The 18,026-nt window shown below is 44.8% G+C and overlaps 1 protein-coding gene across 1 annotated transcript; it reads left to right on the forward strand.

The window, feature by feature from the left end:
* The first annotated feature begins 399 nt into the window (after positions 1–399).
* On the forward strand, positions 400–9,037 carry SETD9 (SET domain containing 9). Its single transcript, XM_075726624.1, has 6 exons — positions 400–485; positions 1,270–1,634; positions 3,412–3,535; positions 4,750–4,865; positions 6,763–6,868; positions 8,950–9,037. The coding sequence occupies exons 1-6, from the start codon at positions 400–402 to the stop codon at positions 9,035–9,037; spliced, it is 885 nt and encodes a 294-aa protein (XP_075582739.1).
* The last annotated feature ends 8,989 nt before the right edge of the window (positions 9,038–18,026 follow it).

The following is an 18,026-nucleotide window of genomic DNA, read 5'->3' on the forward strand; positions in this document are numbered from 1 at the left end:
TCACTGCAGGGGGGTTGGGCTGGATGACCTCTAAAGGTCCCTTCCAACCCAGAGCATTCTATGATTCTATGAAAAAAAAATTAACATTGATCTCAATTACGCCTTCGTGTGCGCGAGGCGTGCGGCCCTACCGCATTAAGGTGGCACCTGATCCTTGACACGGTATACGTTGTTCATGCCTCCACGTCACGTTTGAGATGTCACGGGTGCGATGTTGCTCGTCATTACACACCGCCGCGGGCCGAGGACCCCGGATCCCTCTCGCCCCCCGCCAGCCAATGGCAGCTCCGTACGCAAATGCAGCCGCGCGTCCGGAGCGGGGATTGGCTGGTCCGGTTGCGCGGGCGCGGCTGGAGAGAGGGCGGTCGTGAGGGAGCAGGGCGCAGGGCGCCCGCCGCCATGTTGCGAGCTCTGAGGCGGCGGTGGGGCGCCTACAAGTACCGCTTCGTGCCCTGGCTAGCCCTCAACCTCCGCCGCAAGCGCAGGTGAGGCGGAGGGGCAGGTCTTGGGCGCCTTCGGGCAGCGGCAGGGCTGCTTGGCGGGAGGCCCGTCCCGCCGCCTTTTCTGCCCTACGGTGCGGTGGGGTGGCGGCAGCCGGTGCCGCCTGGTGGGTTTCATGCAGGGTTTTTCGGCCTCGAGTAGCTGCTGGCGCTGGGTGAGAGCTCCCCTCTGGGGACGAGGAGCTGCCGTGGCCGAGACCCCGCTCCCCCTTCTCGGCAGTGGCCGGGGGCGCCGCGGGCGCTAACTCGGGTTTTTCACTGGGAGGTGACTGCTTTGCGAAAGTGCTTCAGCCTTGTGCGTCACTTCGCTGGCGTTACGCTCTAATACTTGGATAACTTAAAATGGTATTTAACGTTAAAACTAAGTAAGTTTGGGGGGTTTTTTCGGTCAGATGTCTGCCCTCTTTAAAGACAAAAGCAGTGCTTGAATTTAAACGAGTACAATATTGTTACAAGCATAAATTAAATTATCTCTAGTCAGCATAAAATTTGACTTCGCCTCATTTAAAGTGTAATGAACTATATATATTTTTTTTGTAAACTTGGATAGCCGCATATATTTGATTTTTGGTATGTTTGTCACTCGGAGCTCAGTGGGGTTTAACCTGCTTGCCTTGCTGTAAATACACAGATGATGGGTTTATAGTAGGACGGGTATAAAATAATATTATTTAGAGTTTGGGTTTGTTCAAAACAGCAATGCATGTAAGTTGCTGCTGTATTTTATTTAGAAAAAATGTAATCCTCATTTTTTTTTTTTTCCTTACAGGACCCTCCGATATGTTCCTGAAAGCTCTCAAGACAAAATTATCTCGGATGAAGATGTCTTTGAAACACTACTGAAAATATTTAAAGCTCTGTTCATAAATGACTTCAGTAGACAAGCACATATTTTGGCCTTACTTCCAGAAATAAAATGTAAATATCTGGAATTACTGACTGCTGAGCAGAAGCAATCAAACATAAATTCATGTAACCATCAGAGTCAGCATGTGTTTAGCCCAGAGGAAGTTCTGTTTAATACACTGGGGTTCAGTATCACTCGAGACCGAAGTTCACTGGTGTCTGCTGGAACTGGAGTCTTTGTTACCAAAGGTTTTGTACCAAAAGGGACGGTTGTATCTATGTATCCTGGTAATGGAATGTTCTTTTTTCTGATTAAGTGAGATGTGATTTCTAACCATCTAATTACAGAATGCCAAAGTTCTACACTAATTTTTACTTTGCGGGTTTTATTTTTGTTGTTCCTTAACAAAATCACAAGTTACTGTGAATGAGACTATTTCTGTATAGACTGACTGCTGTTCTTTTGGAAATAAGCAAAACAATATTGGGGGTAATTCTGTTTATAAAAAAAACTTTCAGTACTCAGAGTCTGATTTTTCAGCTGCTAGAGCAGTTCCAGTTTCTTTAAACTCAAATCATAGAATCATTTAGGTTGGAAAAGAGCTTTAAGATCATCCAGTCCAACCATTAATGCATAGGAGCAATTTCAAGTAGATGAACAATACTTTGGGGCTTCTGTTTTGGATGAGGGTCTGAAAAATGAGATTTTGAGATCTCCACACAGATCAGCAGACAAGACTATGAACTTTTTCAAGTGCAAAAATACAAATTGGAGAATGAAAATAAAACCTTTATTTAGCGGAACTCTCTTTCATAAAGCATGTTTGGAAAATCAGCACTTCTCTGTTCCTCCTCATTTCCTGGAACCGTATTTGCTTATATTTCTTAAAAAGATTTGTAATTCTGTTAGTATGGCCAATCTAGGACAGCTCTGCTGAAATGCTTTGGATTTGTTTTTGTTTCATCTGTCAACAGAAACCTCCCCTGCATGTGATGTCTAGCTTGTGCCAGCATTGCAGGATCGGGACCAGGCCAAGCATTGGGCAGTGGAGCACGTTTTGCCATGCTAAAGCAGGAGTGTCTGGCCATTACCATTGACTGGTAAACTGGCTAATTGTCAAATGACAATCATGGGGAATGAGCCTGTGACCTTGCAGCTCACTTCAAATTTTAGATGCATACTAAATGTGGGTGTGGGCTTGTTAAGAGTCTCTTTTAGCAGCGCATCTAGCAGAACAAGAGGATGAACTGCTGAAATGCTTTCCATTTTCAGGGATATGAAGGAAACTGCAGGGCTGCTGGCTGGGGAAGGCACTCTGTGCAGGTCTGTGCCTGTTGTTTGGCAGTGAGTGCAGCCTGCTGGTGGGGCCTTCACCTAGCTCCTGATGAGATTGCAGTGAAGGATTTCTGCAGGGAGTTGCTGAAGATGTGGTGGATGTGAGGGATGTGGGACTTGCAATGTCATGAAAAAGTGCGAGCCAGTCTGCTGACTTTTCGATGCTTGGAACCCAGGGCAGGTTAAATCCTGTCCACAGATTTGGGAAACGGTCTGCTGAAATGATATGTTGATTCTTCGTTTGGCATTTTCCCTCTCCTGTATCAAACAAAATGTCTGATCAGGGTGATGGAGGGGGCGTGTTTCAGGTTCTTTATGCTTTTCAAAGAGTCCTGACACAATGGTAACAAACCAGCCTAATATCTTCAGCTGCGCTTTCCTGAACAAATGTCAGTTGATGTCGTCTTCTCTGAAGCAGGCCAGTTGGCTGTGATGCTTTATCTACCTCTCACATGGATACTGGATGCGGGCCTTCTCGTTAATGATTTTCTCCAATGGCTTCTCTCTTCTGTCAGCTCATGTAGATTTTATTTTTTTGCACCCCACAAAGATGTGTCTAAAAGCTTGTAGGTTTACAAGTGTTAATGTCATTAACTGAGAGAGGAGTTCTCTCCTACGCCCTTTGTCTCAACTTTGAGTTTCTGTGTGGAGGGGACTGGATGATACTGTAAGCCCATTCTGACAGTTAACTGATTCTCTTCTGAAATAATCATGTCTGTCTTGCAACAGGTACAGTATACAGAAAGCATGAGCCCATCTTTTTCCAGTCCCTTGGCAATCCCTTTATTTTTAGGTGCATAGATGGTGTCCTTATTGATGGGAACGATAAGGGACTGTCAAGATCAGTGTACAGGTAAGCAGTCAAAAGAAGCAGGGATTGGCACTCAACTGATTTAAAACAGTGGTAATAATAGTCTCAGTTCCCTGTTTTACCCTACACCAAGTTATGTTTGAGTATCATCTACCTATGCGTATCTCATAATGCAAATAACACAAGGGTAAGAGCTGCTGGATGTGATCTGTTATGTACTTGTGTCTTCATCTGTAATGCCAGTGAGATGTGTTTTGATGTACAGAGACTGTTTCCTGTAAAGAAAATAGTTTGAATAGGAGCAGGATGTAGCATAAAGTTCTTTTAAATGCTTTTGAGCTGTTATTCAAATTTGCTTAGTGGATAAAAAAAAAAAAAGTGGTTCTATATGGACTTGCTAATACCAAGAGGGTGAATCTTGTAACTCCGGCTCTTGTCTACAGATGAGCAGTGCTTCAAGAAGAGAGCAGTAACCCTAATAATCATTTTGTTACTACTATAATTATTATTGTTTCACTTTGGAAGGGACACATAAGGATTGAGTCCAACTCTCCAGTCCTTGCAGAACTACCTAAAAATAAAGCGTATGACTAAAAGCCTCATCCAGATGCTCCTTGAACTCTTGACAGGCTTGGTGCCGTGACCACTTCCCTGGGAGGCCTGTTCCAGTGACAGGTCACCCTCTAGGTGAAGAACCTTTTCCTAATGTCCAACCTGAACTTCCCCTGATGCAGCTAACCTGGACTGTTGTAGCTTACCATAAAATAGAATTTGTAGGAATTTGTGTTTAAATATGACATAAAAAGAAAATAAAATCAGTAACAAGCAAAATGATCCAAAATAATACCTAAGGTGAATACTAATACCCGCTAGTACCAGATTTTAACTCTGGGAATGAGTTTGAAGTTGATATTGTAGTGAGCCTTCACATCTTTAGAGGTGGATGAGATGTGTGGATACCGTTCTGTAGTGGTAACATTTGATGTTGATTTCTGGAATTGTATGTGGTGGTTTTGTGCAGGTTCTTCCACCAGAGTCTGAAAGACACCACACGCTAGTGGGAGGGTTAAATGTATTTTTTGAAGTATCATCCAGGTGTTGGTCTGCACCCTTCCCCCCTGCCCAGTGTTGTCCTGTCTCCCAGGTGGGTTGGACAGCTGTAACTTTACCCACCGACTGTGGCCATTTCTACAGGAGGAAGTACAGGTAACCTGTTAAGGAGTAGTGATTCAAATTAACACTCTCGGTCACTTCAGGTCTTGCAGCAGGAGAGATCAACTTGGCCCATTTCAAATGAGTGATGAGAGCTGGCTCACAGCTGCCCTGCAAAACCCACTGGCAGTGGGACAGTATGTCAACAACTGCTCACATGGTAAGTTGCTGGGTAAATTTTCCGGGTTGAGTTTGTGATTATGGATATAAATTACTTTGGAGGTGACACAGAATCAGTTACTGATCTTGGGGTACAATAGTGCTGTTAAAACCAAGATAAACACCTAAGGAATAAAGAGTTTCTGAGGCCTTTTGTGACAGCTGGGTGTTAGAATCCTTCAGCACAGCAACACTTCAAATATCCTCGTGCTTTTCTCGCTGACTCTCCCAGATCCCCCAGTCTCCCTCCTGGTATGTCGAATGAAAGGCACACAACCCAAACTGTGAGGTGGTGGGGAAAAAGGGTATCTGGCAAAAGACTGCTGGGCTGAGGCAGTACACAGAGTTGCAGATCACATTCCCCAGTATGGTTTCAGCAGGCTTCATGAGAAAACCATATGGACAGTGACATGTACAGTAAGGTTCTATCATGTCTCAGTTTGAACTATACTACTACTTTTAGACTTCCTTATGTTTATGTGTGAAATCTAGGAAACTGTTGACATGATCTAGCTATTGGACGTGAAGAGGGGAACTGTTTATTTGTTCTGTCCCACACAGTATGTGTTGGTCTTAAGGCTAAATAACTCACGGGAATGGTTGTGAGATACAGAAAGTTGAATTGCTACCATACCTAGCTTCTAAGTGGCTTTCAGAGCTTGCATTACAATAAAGATGCCTGCTTCCAAGTAGCATCCAGAAAGGTTGCTGGAGTGGCGAACCAGGTATTGACTGGCACGGAGACAAAGGGCTGTCCCATGAAACTCTCTCTTCTAGGTCCCATGTCCATGTAAAGAAAATCCCCTTCTTCCTGCTGGACAGATGGTGATTTTCTCCGTGGCTGTATTTATGACATGTTTTGCCACCAGTAAATTGTTTTTTCAAGGCTTCTTTTAATGGTAAAAGCAAATGTATATTAACAATTTAACAATGCTGTAAGCTACCCCTGGCACTGTGGAAGTTGTGCCCCTTCGTATACATGTTGATAATCATAGAATCACAGAATAGTTTGGGTTGGAAGGGACCTTTAAAGGTCATCCAGTCCAACCCCTCTGCAGTGAGCAGGGACATCTTCAACTAGATCGGGTTGCTCAGAGCCCCATCCCACCTGACCTTGAATGTTTGCAGGGATGAGGTATCTACCACCTCTCTGGGCAACCTGGTCCAGTGTTTCACCGCCCTTACTGTAAATAACTTCTTCCTTATACCTAGTTTAAATATGCCCTCCTTTAGTTGAAAACCATTACCCCTTGTCTTCTCACAACAGTCTCTTGCTAAAAAGTCTGTCCCCATCTTTCTTGTAAGCCCTGTTTAAGTACTGAAAGGCCTCAATAGGGTCTCCCTGGAGCCTTCTCTTCTCCAGGCTGAACACCACCAACTTTCTCAGCCTGGCCTCATAGGAGAGGTGCTCCAGCCCTCGGATCGTTTTTGTGGCCCTCCTCTGGACCCACTCCAACAGGTCCATGTCCTTCTTGTGCTGAGGGCCCCAGAGCTGGACGCAGTGCTACAGATAAGGTCTCACCAGAGCAGAGTAGAGGGGCAGAATCACCTCCCTTGACCTGCTGGCCACGCTGCTTTTGACACAGCCCAGGATATGGTTGGCTTTCTGGGCTGTGAGCGCACAATTGTTGGCTCATGTCCAGCTTTTCATCAGGTCATCCTGTTTAATGCAATAAGGATGAATTAAAGCTCCTATAGTTGGTTGTGTATCTCTTGTGTAAATTCAAAATAGGTCTTCAGAGGAGTGTAGTAGCTCCCAGCAGAGGCATGGTTTTCAGGCTTGATGAAGCATCTGGTACTTTTGGAGCAGTACATTTGATATTTTTACACTTCTCTAAACCCTATCGAAGATTTTCTGAGTATCACAGAGACTTTTTTTTTTCCCCTCTTCTTTCTAGAAAAAGCAGCCAACGTATGTTATCAGGAGTTTGATGTGCCGGGATGTTTTCCAGTAGAACTGAAACAGTATCTTCCAAACATCGTCTACAGCCATGACATAGAGAGGTTAGCAGCAAATCAAAGAACTCATAGATTTGTATGATACAAAGCATACTGTATGTATAAAAAAGACAAACATGGTTGAAGAATATTATTATTCCCTATGAAAATGAGTTACACAAAAGTGCACACCTGTACGGAATAGTTAGCTCTTCGAATAGACTAATTTGAAGTGATTTACAAGAGTATTTGTTTTGATTCTTTTCTCCACATCTTTGCAAATGAGGTCAGCATAGTTGAAGACACAGTTTTACAAGCATTGGTTACACTAGCGTGTGATTCTTCTGAATACCATAAAGCACTAGTTATATTTTGCTTGTATTACATACTGAAAAACCTCAGTACTGTATTTCAAACATAGTTAGCAACCTTAATCAATCAAAGCCCTTCTGAGGTAGTTGAGATTTAGGCTTCTTACTCTCCTGTTCTCCATGTCTTCTGCTTTTGTGAGGGATAAGCAGATGAATTTGCAAGAAGAAAGCTAAAATTAATTTGTATTGAGACAAGTGAAATACTATGCAGTATAAAGGCAGGTGACTTTTAGTTACACTACACAATTACAACATCCCTATTATGACCTGCAAGTCCACTATCTTAGAGATTAAAACACTTAGAAACCTTTCTCAGATTTTTGTTTGGAAATATGGGAAAAGTGACAATTAGATGAGTATGTACAAGGAGCAATATGGACAAGGACAGACGATATGTCTGGAAGTGAGTGTCCTGTACTAGGATGTAGTCAAGAATAACTTTGAAGCTGTGACAAAGTTGTAATGTTGGTGCTGAATTTAACACACCAAAGAAATTGTGCTTCCGGTCCAGTTGCTACCTTCAGGAACCAAATAATCCTCTTCGTCTAGAGGATGTATAAGGATTTTAGAGCAGATTATCTAGACTTTTGATGTAATTCTGGAGCTATTTTAAAACTCTGAAATTTGGTTGGAGAAAATTACGGTGCATATTGGAAAAACAGCTTTTCTGATTAAACTTAGACTTTGTTGAGGCAAGGTTAAAGATGCACTTGTGATCTGCAGATAAATAAATAAATGCTATTAAAAGAAGCAGTAAGACTGAACTTTCAGGAAGCCTCGAGGCTGTACTTGAAGTATGAAAGCGCAGTGAGCAGAGCTAAGCTATAGGACCATTTCAGGAAGGGGGAATTTTGCTCTCTTCCTTGGAATCTGTCCAAGAAAATGTGGTCTTTGAGTTGTTCTCCCAGTGTACAGCCACCAGACAAAAGATCCCATCTGCTTCTAGCTGCTTGTTTTGATACTTATATTTACAGTGCTGACAACATAGGGTAATCTGGTTTCTAAATCATTTTTCGGTCTTGTAAAAGAGTTCTTTGTACTTGTTTACTTTTTTGTTGTTGTTTTTTGATTTGTTTCGAAATGGCCTCACTAAATTTCTTAGTAGTGGGGACTGTTTGGGTTGATTCTGTTCTTCACTTTCCCGTTCATCAGCATCAGAAGAACGTGCTCTCCTTCCTACAATAGATAACTTCAGCTTTAGGGCATGGTCATTTACCTAAAGGAAGTTTAGGGGGATGGGTTCCTAAATGTCTCTGTAAGATAACTGTTTGCCAGCCACTAATTTCAGCGTGGGGTTTATGGAGAATTCACCCATCATCGTAGATTACAGGAGGTCTCTGATGCAGTTCAGAGCTGCCTTCCTGGATGGTTTTTGGCTGGGAGTGGGTTTAGCCAGCTGGCACCTGTGGGTGGGCATGTCTAGAGGAATGATTTCTGCTCCATGAACTTTGTTGTAGCTCTCCTCCTGTCTGCATAAGTGTCTTTTTCTCCATCTTGACTAGTTCTTTCCATTTCTGAATAATTGTGTGAGTGGAAACATTATTTGCATACCCATGTAGGCTGTGCTTTTTTGGTAATTATATTGGTTTTGCTTGTATTTGCTCTCTGTATTTCAGTGTTGTTTTTCCAGGCTCCCTGGCCTGCATTATGCATATTACTCCCAAAAGGCATCTAGACTGAGCCATTGTTTTAGCTCCTTGCCATGAAGAGTTAAAAAAATTCAAAGGGAAGTATAACTGTTCACTTCCACGTGTTTTGCTTTTCCTTTTTTTACAGCCACCCGAGGTGTGTGGTGCTTGTCACTCTCAGAGACATCAAGCAAGGAGAAGAACTTTTTTCTAATTACTACACTGTTGTCAGCTGAATTAATAGATTCAAGACTGAAGAAATCCGTGTCATTAAAGTACTTCCGGTGTGTGTACTTCAAGCTTTGTGAGCATTTTTACATAATGGAGGGCTGTAGCTTTACCATTTAGAAAGCTAGCTGAAGGCTTGTATTTGCCTGAAAATACTCCACATTTGAGGCAGAGGTGAAGGTTTAACCATTTACATCATTAGGTTCTCAGCTGTCGACTGTTGATATTACTGCTTATTGGTGGTCAGCTGTCTATACAGTAGTTCATAAAATAAAAACCTAAATTCTGGACATGTCATTTAATGTGCTGGTTTGCACAGTTGTCTGTAACTGTGGCTCAGTTTTAATATTTTGCCATTTCACATCTTGTGCTTGCAATGGACACAGTTTGTAAAAATGACTTCCCTTTTGTGAACTGTTCCTTGGATAATCCTCATAGTTCATGGTAATTACTAGTTCTTGTTCTGGTTTTCTTGGAGTTGGTCCCTTTGGTATCTGCTTCCTTCTAGAAAGTATTTCAGTGCAGCCAGTTGTCCAGATCTTTTGTGAAGCCAGTTTTGGAACAGTGCTAATAGGTATTTCAGATGTGCCTGCATGGTGTGCTGTTGGGAGGCCAGCTTGAGCCAGTGGCTGTAGCTATGCCTTGTCTTGGGGTAGGAGGAAAGGCGGTATGTATCCTGAAGCCCTGTCCAATCCTGGTTTCAGTGGTTCGGTGAAAGTTTCCTGGCATGTGGCAGCTTTCACAGCTTTTATTCTCAAAGAGAGACAATTTCATGTTGCATTGTAGCTGGAGGAAATAATGCCAACCAAGTGTGCTGTGTATTTTTTTTTTAACGAGTTACTGGCATAAACAGAGCCAGTCATTCCCACATTAATCTTGCTGGTGTCTGCAAACTGCCTTCAGAAAGTAAACAAGAGACAGCTTGTCAGTCTTTCGGTCTGGCTAAACAGCTTGGGAAAGAAAAATCATCCCAGTATTTACTGCAAAAGTCCAAGCAAGCTTCCCAGTGAATTTGTGGTTGGCATAAGCTCATGGGAACGGAGGAGCCGGGAAACAGCATGCTCTAACAAATCTGGTACTGGTTGGGGCAGCCAGGATGCCCTCCTTAGCTGCAGAAGCATCTAGGCTCCTTTTCAGAATGCCTTTTCGGTGTCCGGGTTACTTGGTCTCCTTCCAAGCCTGAACCTTGACTTTTGTACTGATCTGGAAGTTCTCAGCCAGAGAAGGCTGGCTGTTTCAGGAAGATTTAAATATCAGAGCTATGAGGTAGTGGCATGTGGCTTGGCATGGGTTGTACCAGTTTTATGAAGATGGTGGGGACAACTTCTAGTGGCAGTCCTTGTGTCTTCACTGCGTGGTAACGGATCAGAGTAGGCTGCTGGAGAGGCTGCTCATCCTCCATCACTCTGAGGATCCCATCTCCTGAGCTGGGCCATCTCCCCAGCGCGCTCTGGGCAGAGGTCGTGGGGCATCTCTTGGTCTCTGCAGAGGAGGCTGGTCCTCAGGGCGCCTGCAGCGTTGCTTAGCTCAGCAGGCCAGGGTTGTGGGTAGGTGGGGAATACTAGTCTCAGCAAGCCAGAAAAGGCAGGTGGTGTTCGTGTTCTCCAGGCTGAGATGCTGTCATGCGAGGGCATAGATTACTTCAGCTGTCTCATTATACACTTGCTAATACTTTTTAAATGACCGGATTTGAAAGTGTACTCCTGTCCGACAACTGTGGAACTTAGGTTTACAACTCGTTCTTTGAGAAAGGTTTGCTTTACTGCACTTGCTGCCTCCTGGATGTGAACATTGCACAGCAGTGGAGGATTACAGTGCTGAAATGCAGGCTGCCTGTCACTAACAGGGTGTGTGGGGCTAGCTTCTCCTTCCTGAAATACCGAGACCCGACAGCCTGCTTCAGGGACTGCTCACACATGAGGGAGAGCGAGGCCTGGCCTGCAGCTAGTGGCAGTAATTGATTTCTGTCTGCTGGTGGCTATGGAAAGCCAAAAAGTGGCAGGAGGAGGAGGAGGTGCGGTCAGGTGGTACTGAGCAGGAAGCAGCACAGTATGGGAACTGAGCAGGAGAAAGGAAAATGGAAGAGTAGAAATAATGGTGCAGTAAAGTGCTACAGCCTATGGAAGGGCTGCAGGTATGTCAGACTTTTTCTTGCCATCTTTAGATGCCCATGTCTTCATTAAATGTGAAAGTCATTCTCATTCCCTGTGTGCCCATTCACTACCACCAAACTGACATCGCTAGTGCCTGAGAGGAGGATGCATTCTGACATTAGTTCAGATATAATATGCAATCTGATAATAACCCAGTAAAATTCTCTATGCATCTATTTATGGTTTGTTAATAAATTATTCATTACAGTAAGTACAGTCCCTCTCAAAAAATTATTTGCCTGGGTGATTTTCATTGGAATTCCCTAAAAATAGGGACTTACTTGGCTGACTAACTCTGCCTCTGTATGCCTGTACGCTTGGTGGTAGAAAATGGAAAGGAAAATCAAACTAAAATTTAAGGTAGTTTCAATTACTGACATGCCAGATCTGCAAAGTCCTTCTCCCAGATGTGGACCCATAGTCTGCATGTGTTAAGACTGTACTAATTCAGGAGAGAATTTGTATGTTTCAATCTGTTGCCAGCTGTGATGCGCTGGCTGGGATCCTCGGTGAGGATCACCAACTGTCTTGGCTGGGATGGAGTTAATCTTCCCCACAGCAGCCTTCACAGTGCTGTGCTTTTGTATTGGTAGCTAGAAGAGTGTTGACAGCACACCCGTGTTTTGGCTACTGCTGAGCAGTGCTGGCACAGCATCAAGGCTGTCTCTCCAACACTCCCCCTCACCAGTAGGCTGGGGCTGGCCAAGGTCTTGGGAGGGGGCACAGCCAGGACAGCTGACCCAACCTGACCACAGGGATATTCCTTATGATGTCTGCTCAGCAATAAAAGCTAAGAGAAAGGAGGAGGAGTTGGGGGCATTCGTTATTAAGGCATTGGTCTTCCAGACCAGCTGCTACACGTACTGAGGCCCTGGTTCCCAGGCAGTGGCTGGACATTGCCTGCTGATGGGAAGTGGAGAATGAGTATTTCTGTTCTCCTTTGCTTCTGCACACAGCCTTTGCTTTTCCTTTATTAAACTGCCTTTATCTCAACCCAAGAGTTGTTTTCCATCTTATTTTCTCCCCCCTGTCCAGCTGAGGAGGGGAGTGATAGAGCAGCTTGGTGGCAACTGGCATCCAGCCAAGGTCAACCCACCACAGCAGTATAAGAGCAAAACTGCAAGTGTGTAGGGAACGTGGAAAGGTTTGCTAATGCTCCAGTCCCCTAACCATCGTCATAGCCCTCCACTGGACTCTCTCCAGTAGTTCCTTGTCTGTCTTGAACTGGGGAGCCCTGAACTGGACACAGCACTCCAGATGTGGCCTCACCAGGGCAGAGTAGAGGGGCAGGATAACCTCCCTCGACCTGCTGGCCACACTCTTCCTAATGCACCCCAGGATGCCATTGGCCACCTTGGCCGCAAGGGCACATTGCTGGCTCATGGTTAACTTGTCCACCAGGACTCCCAGGTCCTTCTCTGCAGAGCTGCTTTCCAGCACATCAGCCCCTAACCTGTCTAGTGCCTGGGGTTATTCCTCCCTAGGTGCAGGACCCTACACTTGCCTTTGCTGAACTTCATTAGGTTCCTCTCCACCCAACTCTCCAGCCTGTCCAGGTCTCACTGAATGGCAGCACAGCCTTCTGGTGCATCAGCCACTCCTCCCAGTTTTGTGTCATCAGCAAACTTGCTGAGGGTACTCTCTGTCCCTTCATCCAGGTCACTGATGAGTAAGCTGGACAAGACTGGACCCAGTACTGACCCCTGGGGAACACCGCTAGCTACAGGCCTCCAACCATACTCTGTGCCACTGATCACAACCCTCTGAGCTCTGCCATTCAGCCAGTTCTCAATCCATCTCTCTCCACTCATCTAACCCACACTTCCTGAGCTTACCTATGAGGGTGCTATAGGAGACAGTGTGAAAAGCCTTGCTGAAGTCAAGGTAGACAACATCCACTGCTCTCCCCTCATCTACCCAGGCAGTCATGCCATCAGAGAAGCCTATCAGATCGGTCAAGAATGATTTCCCCTTGGTGAATTCATGCTCACTATTCCCGATAACCTTCTTTTCCCCCACATGCTTAGAGAAGACATCCAGAAGGAGCTGTTCCATCACCTTTCCAGGGATGGAGGTGAGGCTGACTGGCCTGTAGTTTCCTGGGTCCTCCTTCTTGCCCTTTTTGAAGATGGGAGTGACACTGGCTTTCCTCCAGTCCTCAGGCACCTCTCCTGTTCTCCATGACCTTTCAAAGGTGCTGGAGAGTGGCTTAGCAGTAACATCTGCCAACTCCCTCAGCACTCGTGGGTGCATCCCCTTGGGGCCTGTGGATTTGTGGGTGTCCGGTTTGCCTAAATGATCTCTAACCCGATCCTCCTTGACCAAGAGGAAGTCATCCTTTCTCCAGACTTTCTCTCCTACCTGCAGGGTCTGAGATTCCTGAGGGCTGGCCTTAGCAGTGAAGACTGAAGCAAAGGCGGCATTCAGTAACTCTGCTTTTTCTGTATCCTCTGTCACCAGGGCACCCACCTCATTCAGCAGTGGGCCCGCATTTTCCCTGGTCTTTCTTTTGCTACTGATGTACTTGAAGAAGCCCTTCTTGTTGTCCTTGACATCCCTTGCCAGATTTAATTCCAAGTGGACCTTAGTCTTCCTCACCACATCCCTGCCTACTCTTGAGAATGTTCCCGTATTCCTCTCAAGTGACCTGCACCTTTTTCCACATTCTTTAAACTTCCCTCTTCCATTTGAGTTTTGCCAAAAGCTCGTTGCTCATCCATGCAGGTCTCCTGCCCCCTTTGTTTGATTTCTTAGTCATAGGGATGCATCAATCTTGAGCCTGGGAGAAGTGATGCTTGAATATTAACCAGCTCTCTTGGACCTGCCTACCTTCTAGAGCCCTAACCCATGGGATTCCTCCAAGTAGGTCCTCAAAGAGGCCAAAGTTAGCTTTCTTGACGTCCAGGGTTGTAATCCTACTTATTGCCCTGCTTTCTCCATGCAGGATCCTGAACTCCACCATCTCATGGCAGTCAAGGCTGCCCCCAACCTTCACATCTCCCAATCAGTCCTTCTTTGTTTGTTAGTACAGGTCTAGCAGCACACCTCTCCTTGTTGGCTCCTCCACCACCTGTGTCAAAAAGTTACTACCAGTGCTCTGCAGAAACCTCCTGGACTGTGTGTGCCTAGCTGCCTTGTCTTTCCAGCAGATAGCAGGGTGGTTGAAGTCCCCCGTGAGAACCAGGGCTTGTGATCATGAGGCTACTTTCAGCTGTCTGTAGAAGGCCGCATCAACTTCCTCTTCCTGATCAGGTGGCCTGTAGTAAACACCCACAACAGTGTCACCCAAATAAGCCTGCCCCTTAATTCTTACCCATAAGCTCTCAACTCGTTCTTCATCCACCCCTAGGCAGAGCTCAATACATTCCAATAGCTCTCTCACAGAAAGAGCAACTCCACCACCTTGCCTTGCTGGCCTGTCTTTCCTAAAAAGTACTGCACCGCCCATGACAGTGTTCCAGTCATGCGAGCCATCCCACCATGTCTCCGTAACTGCAATGAGACCTTGGCCCTGCGACCACACACAGATCTCTAATTCTTCCTGTTTATTCCCCATGCTGTGTGCGTTGGTGTACAGGTATTTCAGAGAGGTAATTGAGCATACATGTTTCCAAGGAGGGGTGCAAGAGGATCTACCATAGCCATACACACTCTTGAGGTGGTTGGCCTTCTGGTTCTTGTCTTGGGAGGCAGCTAAGGAACATTTGTCGCTGCTCTGATTGGCCTGGCTTATTCCCCAGTTGGATGCGATAGCATGAGCATTGCCACTTTGGACCCTGCCCCCCCGAGTCCTTCAGTTTAAAGCCTGCTTTACCAAGTTGGCCAGCCTGCTGCCAAAGATTCCCTTGCTTCCTCTAGACAATTAGATTCCATCCTTCCCTAACAGGTTATAGTCATGAAAGAATGTCCCTTTCTCATAAAAGCCAAAACCCTCACGATGGCACCAGCCGTGAAACCAGGAGATGCATAATAAGTCTATTTCTGGTGTCCTCTCTTTCCTCCAAGTGGTATAATGGAGGAAAATGTGACTTGGGCACCAGTATTTTTCACTTGCACCCCCCAGGGCTTTATAATCTTCCTTGATTCTGCCCAGGTTCTGGCTTGTGGTGTCATTTGTGCCCACATGAAAGAGTAGCCGTGGATAGCAGTCTGTGCTCCTGACGAGTTGTGGCACCCTCTTGGCAACATCTCGGACCTTAGCTCCCAGCAGGCAGCATGCCTCTCGTGGCTCCCTGTCAGGCCAGCAGATGGGTGCCTCAGTGCCCCTGAACAGATTGAGTCACCTGCTAGGAGCACTCACCGTCTCTTTTTGCGGTATCCACCGTGTGCTACTGGTACAGTTTCTCCTTGCAGACCTTGCTTGTGGCTGTCTGTGGCTGTTAAATACCCTGTCTGGTTTTGGTTGTGATGCTGGAGGGTGCAGACAAGTGGGGTCCTGCTTTTGTGGTGTCCGCTAGAGGAGCATGGTTCTGAAACCACCTATCTATCTCTGTTTTGGTTTCTCTAATGCTGCACAGCCTTTTAATTGTTTCCTGCAATTTGGCCACCTGACATAACAAATCATCAACCTGTGCACACCTTACACAGATACTTACCTTTTCTCTAGGAGAAGGGTCTGCGCACTCGTTGCAAGCTACCACCTGTACTGAAGTCTCCTTCCTTACCAGTTTCATCTGGGTGGAAGTGTCAGACATCTCAGGGGCTTCTGCAGGAACACTGGTTTTAGCTCTGAGGTGAGTGTCCAGCATCCTGGCAGACCTGGGGCACTTCCCTGGGCTGTGGGCCTACAAGCAGGGTGCAGCACCCCGCCGTGCCGTGGCCTGGCTGCCCGCCGCGCTCCTGGTTGCTGCGCTGCCTCGACCTACTGCTCACCCACAGAACGCAGCGTTGCCGCCGCTGTGTCCCTCGCCCATGCAGTGCTGCTTTCCATTTTGCCACATTTAAGTCTCCTGCGGTTGGTTCCTGGCAGACCTCTCTGCTCCTGCTGGGGTTTCCCTGGCTCTGGGAACCCCCGTCCGCCTCAATCTAGCGCTCAGGCGCAGAACTTACCATTGCCTTGTATCGGCCATGACTGCAAAGACACTCATCTTGCATCTCGTCATCAGGGGAAGCAAAGCTCATTACGTAACTTGGCAAATTACAACTTTTGCTGTTCAGAATGGTATCAGCTCGCACTCATATCTAATTAAAAAATAATCATTTCTTTCCCTGAAGCTTTATTGTGCCAGCTGTTGCAAAAACAAACACGCTGGGCCTAGGAAAGCACAGCACTAATTCTGGCCTTTGACAGAATTGGTATGTAAGATCTTTGATGTAATACAGTGCTTTTCAGGGTCCAAGACTTCATTTTCTTGAGGGAAAGGAAAATCGAGACAAAAACCATTTCATATAGTTTAACTTTAGCATGAAGGCCTAAGCAGAGTAAAATTTTTGTATTCACACCTCTTAATCAGCTTGACATGGATTTAAGGATTTGGGCAAGTTTTCTTACGCAAGATAACAGGAATGTGTTCCCCACAGCTTACCATGTAGTTTTAAATACTGGGTTGTACTGCTGCGATGTGTTATTCTGAAGCTACGTTTAAGTACCATCTAAGATTTTGCCATACTTAAACCATAATGTTTTAATGTTTGTGGGAAATCATTAGTTACTACTTTACCTGGATCGCTGCATGCTGCATTTTTCACTCTCCTCTATGTAACATTAGGTAGCATGGTAGCATGCACTTTAGCGGTACCCAGAGTTCTTAAAATGGGTTCAGAGTTACTGCTAAATATTTCTGAAAACGAAGTAGCAAACATAGTGCAGATGCATGAAAAGCTTTACAAGTAAAGAAAGGTTTCCAGATGTTTATTTCTGGAACTGTACACCAGGTATTAAAGTACAACAAATACAAAATAATGCTCAAAAAAATCAGTGTTTATGTACAAATATTAAAACCAATGCAACAATAGCGACTTCCTCTTGAACATCTGATACTAAAACATGTTCCGATTGTCACTAGATTTGTTGTTACGCACAGGGTACTTACTTTGAACTGAGAATAACTGGAATCTCTGTTTTGTTAGGAGGACTATAACCATTACTACTGTATTTTACAATTGATAGTATCTTCCTTCTTCTTTCAATGAAAAATAGGAATAAAAAAAATAGTAACCTTGTCATTATTTTATAAATTACTGTATTTAGTTTCCCTGTCTGTAGACAATGTGCTTGTAATGCTGGGCAAATAGTGTCCCTGTTGGTCAGTTTATCCATTAGTTTACATTCAAAGTTGAAATACTCACTAGAGACTTTGGTTAAATTAAGTAGTATCACTATGTTCTACTTGATCTGAAGTTTTCCTATATTTTTGACCCTCAGTTTTAAAAATTAAGAACAGGAAACAATTGCACAATTCGTTGACCTAATTGTACACAATTTAGTATTCGTCAAACAGTATTGTACATCCTTCAAGTAAATTCAGCAGTTTGACCATGACAAGAGGAAAACTAAACATTTAAAAACCTAGCATAAGAAGATGATGTATGACTAACCAAAGTAAAAGTATTGCTATAATCACAGCACCAGTTACACTTCTAAATGAATCAGCTACCCTCTTCAGATTCCCTGTACATAAAAAGGATACATTTACCAACACTGCAGTTGCCCATTATGGATTTTTTGGTTTGTTTGTATGAAGAAAAAGTGTGGCAAAGGACAAAGAATTCATCACAGTTTGTTATAAGAATTGTGCTTCACCATCTAGGAACCAAGGCAATGTAATTTCTTCATATGGTTGCAATTCAGTTAACTTCATGCTGACTTTCAAAACGCAATTCTTTTAATAAACAGTAACAAGTT

The sequence above is a fragment of the Pelecanus crispus genome, chromosome Z, assembly GCF_030463565.1.
Source record: "Pelecanus crispus isolate bPelCri1 chromosome Z, bPelCri1.pri, whole genome shotgun sequence".
Lineage (NCBI taxonomy): Eukaryota > Metazoa > Chordata > Aves > Pelecaniformes > Pelecanidae > Pelecanus > Pelecanus crispus.

What these genes read in the sequence shown, in the direction of transcription:
- SETD9 (XM_075726624.1), top strand. Translation starts at nt 400, where the DNA reads ATGTTGCGAGCTCTGAGGCGGCGGTGGGGCGCCTACAAGTACCGCTTC. An exon ending in GGTTGTATCTATGTATCCTG is followed by an intron (nt 1,635 to 3,411) that starts GTAATGGAATGT and finishes GTCTTGCAACAG; the next exon opens with GTACAGTATACAGAAAGCAT. An exon ending in CTGTCAAGATCAGTGTACAG is followed by an intron (nt 3,536 to 4,749) that starts GTAAGCAGTCAA and finishes CGGTCACTTCAG; the next exon opens with GTCTTGCAGCAGGAGAGATC.